At 51.7% G+C, this 6,449-nt stretch overlaps 1 protein-coding gene across 2 annotated transcripts; it reads right to left on the bottom strand.

Moving 5' to 3' along the window:
• Positions 1-2,659: 2,659 nt before the first annotated feature.
• On the bottom strand, positions 2,660-6,160 carry LOC132344503 (testis-specific Y-encoded protein 3-like). 2 transcript variants are annotated; one of them, XM_059884130.1, is made up of 6 exons: positions 5,556-6,160; positions 4,885-4,962; positions 4,631-4,742; positions 4,344-4,489; positions 4,138-4,224; positions 2,660-2,879 (listed from the first exon to the last, which is right to left on the bottom strand). In XM_059884130.1, the coding sequence occupies exons 1-6, from the start codon at positions 6,081-6,083 to the stop codon at positions 2,856-2,858; spliced, it is 975 nt and encodes a 324-aa protein (XP_059740113.1). In that variant the 5' UTR covers positions 6,084-6,160; the 3' UTR covers positions 2,660-2,855. The 2 variants fall into 2 exon arrangements, with proteins under 2 accessions (XP_059740113.1, XP_059740114.1); XM_059884131.1 differs by lacking the exon at positions 4,885-4,962 and having other exon boundaries at positions 5,535-6,160.
• Positions 6,161-6,449: the final 289 nt, after the last annotated feature.

Raw genomic sequence — 6,449 nt, 5'->3', positions numbered from 1 at the left:
AAAACAAAAACATTTCCTGACATATGCATTCCTGCAACATCTTTGCCCTCTGTGATCCTAATCAATATTCTCCCTGCAATGAGTGATATTCCTGCACGTCAGGCATTACTGTAAGTGTGTGGGTATTCTTGTTTCCACATGTGGGTCACTGTTAACTATTCCTGTGATAAAGCATTTCTTGATGTGCACAAATATCATGGAAGTCTTTCAAAAAGTCACAATTCAAGATGTTGGAAGCATTTGATCCAGGAAGGAAAGAATAGGTCCAATTCACATGCAGTCTAACAAAGATACGCAAACTTAACCAAAGAAGGAGTAAATACGAGCAACACCACGCATGTAGGTTGAATAGGGACGTGCAAGAACTCAGACAGATATGGCAGCAGAGCTGTGCATAATGGCACAAGCATGGGTGCAACATGAAAGAGGACAGGAGGCATAGGCAGACCCACAGGAAGAAACATCAACTCACATTCATGGGCAAACACAATGGAGACACCCAGTCTTCATTCTAAACAGAGGAAAACATGAACACATCCAGGGCACAGGAAGCAAATGCAGCTCAGGCTGGTTGAGCCAGAATGCGCGTGAATTCATCACTAAACCGGCGAGTCTCACACGCATCGATATTCGGCGGAAGAAAACCTTACACGACACATCCAAGTGTGCAGTCAACTCTAAGAGCACCTAGCCTTTAGGGCCCAAGTGAAAGCCCTAGAGAGCCTGGGACACAAGTCACGGCAAGTCTCCAGAGGATGACCATCCAGTCAACGAAGACTATCTCTGCACTCCACTCGAGGACAGGTTAGAGCTAATGCCAACCCTGGTCCTGAAGCACTGGCAGGAAATATTAGGCACTGGGGGACCCTGTCCTAAACTTTTCTTGTCTTTAACTTCTTTGCAATGCCTTACGGAAACTTCTGAATGTGGGTAAATGCCATGCAGTCCCTAGAATGAGCCCAGTCTAAGGTCCCGAAAACCATGCCCCAGTATGCCATCTCACACCCGCTGTCGAGTTATCACACCATAGTTTCTGCTTTGTTTTGTTTTGAACTAGGACTGGGAAAGACAGGTACCAGCCTGCCGGAGCCCCACGGATTCTTGGACGTTGACAGATTCAGAAAGTAAGAAGACATGTTTCCAGTGTCTCCTGGGCTGCTTGTTCAGAAAGCACCCAGAGACGGCCAAGCCTTGCCTTCTAGCGCTGTAGATGCGTCTCTGGAGAAGGGGCAAAGCTGGGGTGTACATGGTCAAATGCAAAAGCTGGCCCTGGGCAGGAGATCTCATGCAGGGCACCGTGAAGAGGACATCCATAAAACCTGTGAACTTTACCCTTTGCCCTCAAAAGAGATGCTGCTTCAGGGAGAAAAGTTGTAGAGTGAGAACTTCATGCGAGACAGAACTTCATGTGGGACATCACCCTCAGGCATGCCCACGGTGGAGCCCTTCTATCTGGGATGAGAGGACAACAGTGGGGGGACAGACGCTGAACTCTGCCTACTCCATTTGTGCCAGTCTGTCTTTTGCTCAATCCAGAGGTGGACGCGATTCCAGAAAGCAGTCATCTACTTCAGAAGGACCACCCTAAGTGCCGACCAGTCCCTCAGTGAGCTCCATGTGCTCCAGCTGTTCCCACTGGCCCTTGGCCCACACAGTAGTGGCAAAGCCCTAGATGAAGGACAGCTCCTTTGTGGTTGAAAACATTCTGTGCTGAGCCATTCCACAAGGAAGAGAAACTGTCACCAGAGGGCTGGTGAGAAAAAATGCTTTTTCTACAGCTTGGCCTGACAGAGGGCCTTGGGCAAAGACCTTAAGCCTTCCTGGAAAAAGGGATATTGACCCCTGAGCTGCAGCAGCAGCAGCAGCAGCAGCAGCAGCATGGGACACAGACCACATGGCTGCATAGGCTCACCCTAACAGCCTCTTTCCCCTCACTTCTGCCCCTGGACACGCTATACCGAAGCTGAGTTCTTGGAAAAAATAACAGAGTTCACATGAGCTCTAACATCTACGACGGGATCTGTTTTCCTTTATCTGATTCCTTGCAATTTCTCTTTTCCCCTGGTCACCTTTGCCAGAAACTAGTATCCTCACTGCCTTCCCACCCCTCACTTTCTCCCTAGGCCACAGCCCCCCTCCATATACCTTATACACAATGCCCTAAGATGTTACCTGGAACCCTAGCTCTGGGAAGCAGACTCTCAGCAAAGCTGACCGTGCACTCATATACACACTCATACACATGTGGCCTTCGAGGTTCATAGCGAGTTCAATGATAAGGCTTTTCCTTTGTTCTGTACCCTTATTAAAGTGTCTGATGATAGGCAACAGAGAAGATACCTGGGCCACCACCTTCCAACAGAATTGCATTCCACTGTTTCAATCTCTGGCCCTTGTTCACCAGACCCTTTCCACGAACAGCCACATTTCCCTTGTAAAATTGCCAGACCCACAGTCAATAGGCCCCTCATCTTCCTTCTCCGTCCTCCCCAACCCCCACCCCACAGGAAGAACGTCACCCCCTGACACAACCCCAACATACGACTTAGCCCCCTCTATGAATCTCCACAGACTGGTAATTCCCACGCGGTGAACTGACACTCGTACATGCAGCTGAAGTGTTTGTCCTGAGGACCTGCCCAAACAATACACGCACGCATGCAGCTGATGCTTTTTATTTTTCCTTTGCAGTGAATTCAGGGTTACTGGTGTCTCACTGTCGATCCACTTCAGCACCAGACCACTCTTCACTACTTTCCCGTCCAAGAGAACTATGCTGGCCATTGGTCTTCACGTGAAGCAGCTTCTTCGGTTTTCTGTTTTAGGTGAAGGGGGGCACGCCATCGTTAAGTGTCTCAAAAGCTGGGGGGATCGGGTTCCTTTCAAAACAGAGAGACAGAGATATGTACACTTACCCTCCCCGGAAACTCTAAAGACAGCTTGATTCTTTCAAGTCAGTTCCCAGGGGGGTGTGTCTGTGGACGTTTACATGCCCTAGAAGCACAGAGTAAAAAACAGGTATCCCAGTCTTCAGCGTAGAACTATTTACAATAGCTAGGACGTGGAAGCAGCCTATGTGTCCATCAGCAGATGAAGGGATAAGGAAGTTGGAGTACACATACACAGCGGTGTCTTACACAGCACTAACATGGAACGCGTCCATGTCAGTTCTAATGAGATGGAATGAACGTGGAGCCTACTATACCGCGTGAAGTAAGTCAGAAAGAGAAAGACAAACACTGTGCGTTCACACAAATATATGGAGTTGAGGACCTTGTACGTGGTGCTGAACATCCAACATGCAGGGCAGCAAAGAAGTAACAGACATATAAAGAACAGACTTTGGCCTCAGTGGGAGGTGGTGACGGTGGGTCAATGTGAGAGAGTAGCCCCAAAACGTTTACATTAGCTTATGCACAACAGATGATCAGTGCGAGTTTGACGCGTGCAGCAAGGCAACCAAAGTCATGTTGGGGGCAACCCAGACAGCCAGGCAGGGGAGGTCGGTGGGTGGCGGGTTCGGCATTTGGGGGGACACGTGTATCCCTATCGGTGATTCATGTTGGCCCATGTACAGCAAAACCTGTCACGGTATTGTAAAGTCATAATCCTCCAGTTAAAATAAATAAAAGAGGATTCTCCATAATCCTGCAGAGTGGTCAGTATGCTCAGAATGAGGGTGGCAGGAAAAAGATGCAAACGCAAATTAAAAACCAAAACGAGTGTGGTGATCAGAATCGAATCAAATAATGGGTCACTGGGGGAACCGCCTTGCACAAAGGAGACTCACAGGCCTTTTTGGAAATGGGACTTCATGAGGAAGAGCAGGTGGGTCCCAATTTAAGAGCAGCCTGAGGCTGGACTTGTTGGCCATGGAATGACGGTTCAGCCATGTGCAGCTGCCTCAGATATAAACTGCAGTGGCTTTGGCCTGTCCAGGCCACTTCATCCACCTCAAGCTTCTCTACTTAGAACCTGTTCTTCACCCCAGTTCTCTACCCTTGCTGTCCCTTGCTGATTCCCTCATGCCCTGGTGTCACTCTGTACTCCACGGAGTCTCACTGTCTTCACAAGTGGAATAAATGACCCAAGTTTTTGACAACACTTATGCCAGTGCTCGGCCCCTGGGCGCCTCACCTCTCGTCCTCCTGGTACCTTTTGTGGTGCAGCCTTCCTCCTCACATAGTACTGCAAAGGATTGGGCCACAGATCCCTTATGATGATCTGCCAGGGAAATGAGCAAGGTCAGCACAGGCCTGGCCAGACCATGAGCCCTCCCGTGCACGGCCAACAACTCCGACATAAGTCACCAGTTCTGGCCCAGTGGCCACGTGGGACCCCACCTCAGCAATCCAGTCAGATCCTGTGAAATTGTGGTCAAAGAACCAGTTGAAGAAGTTAACGCTGCTGTCGTGGTGCCTGCGCCTGTATGCCTTCCATTCAAAGCCCTGGTGCCACTGAACTGGAGTGGAATGAGATGCGTGGTATCCTGCAGGAAAAGCAGTTTGGGAGAAAGACCTAAATCACTTTTCGATTCAACCTAGACTTTTCTGCCCCCAACCACCGGGCCACCGCCCGCCACCCCTACCCACCCCCGCCCCCACCCAAGATCCAGGGAGCAGCTTCTCACCAGTGACCTTCATCAGGTACTCCTTGACAATCACTTCATTCTGGAAATACCTATTCCTCCGAAAGGACAATGTGATCTTGCAGTGACGAGTGGGATGCCTGAATTCCTCCACCTGCCAGGACAAAGTGTGCGGGGTGGGGTGGGTGTGAAACCTCTTTACAGAAGAGCTGTCCTTTCCTGTGTTAGGGATAGACCATGCCCTCTCCCCTCCCCAGTCACCTCCCCTCCACAATCATCAGTGTCCCCTGCCTGACCTCCAAGTTGGTCATGAAGTGAAGCATGTCTGCATCTTGCTTGCTCATCAAAACTGACATTTGGGGGTGGTTCATAAACTGCTTTAGGTCAAGGAGCCTCTAGATGCTAGAGGTAAAAGTGCTGGAAGAACAAAGCTAGCCTAAAGAGTAGAATGGCCCTCCCTGTTTGACTTCAACTTGCTACTGGTTAACTCGTCACATTTCGGTTCACGCGGGGCTATATGAATGCCGCACAAGGTCCAAGGCTGTGCCCATGAATGCCCTACCACGAGGAGGTTCTCTTCCTAACCGGATAAGCTTCATCTCAGCCCCTTGAAAGTTAGCTTACTTCGGGAAAACAAGCACTCCTAGCTAGAACCCGTAGGACCACTTACACTTCCCCACCCTTCCCCCATTCCAGACAAGCCTTCTCTCCGAAGAGACCCTGGTGCTAATGACAATTCTGATAGGGACCTCTCAAAGTATAGCCCAACTATCAATTTGGGCTAGCCAGAACAGCAAGGACATCACACCTACGATCAGGAACAGATATGCAGGACGGTAACCAATACCCACCATCCAGAAAAGTAAATACGGTACCAGAACTGCCAGATCTGTAAACTGTTCCTGCCATAGCCCGGCTTAAACAAACAAACAAACACAAAACTCACAAGCACCACACCAAGGGATACAACTTCGACCCAGAAGCCACGGATGCCCTGGATGATGGCGCTTCTGTGCTCTAGATGCACCTTCCGCCGCTGACTGGTCTTATGTTTCAGGCGAGCATGCGCCCTTTCGGCTTTCTTATTCACGGGCTCCAGCTCCAGCTGCAGGGCCGCCAGCACCTCCAGTGCAGGCCGGTCACTCAGGGCTCCGGGCCTTGGATGGTCGTGGACATGCTCCTCCGAGGACACCTGCTCCTGCTCCTCGTATGCCACCACCTCCACCTCCTCCATGACGTCCAACACCAGCAGCTGGAACTCCTGCCCGAGTCCCGCCACCTCTCCCTCCTCCACAGCCGCACCTTCCTCCACTGCCTCCACCCAGAAGAGGGCGGCCTCCTCGCCTGGCGCACCACCTGCGGCCTGCATCGCCTCTGCCGCCCACACCGGACTGGAAGGCCCCAGGGCCCCTCCCTCATGAAGACCCGGGCTCACAACTAAGATCCAGGATCCCGGAGTGCTGCCGCCTTCCTCTGGCCCCGTCTCACTCTCCATGGTATTCTCGCCGAAGCCCGGAACTGCAAACAAGCTGGACGCTAGAGCACGGCAGACGGCCCTCACGGGCCGCCCGCCGGTCGCAGTCTACGTGGTCCTACTCCCGACGGGTTACTGGGCAAGAGCCAGGGAACGGCGAAAGGGAGAGACGCATGCGCAGAACCCTCTGCCACCAGGCCCGCCTACTATGGCGACGGGAAGGGGCTGAACTCTCCACCCTGACCTCCTGACCTCATCCCAGAACCAATCAAATGGAGTCTAAAGCGGTTCGCTCCTGGGACACGCCCCTTGGAATCCTGGGCCCTCTGCCAGCCTGTGACAGGCGGCCAATGTCGGCCCAGCGCAAAGTGGGCGTGTCCTGGCAAG

The sequence above is a fragment of the Bos taurus genome, chromosome Y, assembly GCF_002263795.3.
Source record: "Bos taurus isolate L1 Dominette 01449 registration number 42190680 breed Hereford chromosome Y, ARS-UCD2.0, whole genome shotgun sequence".
Lineage (NCBI taxonomy): Eukaryota > Metazoa > Chordata > Mammalia > Artiodactyla > Bovidae > Bos > Bos taurus.
The sequence above is the reverse complement of the archived record's forward strand: the minus strand, read 5'-3'. Positions and strand labels throughout refer to the sequence as shown.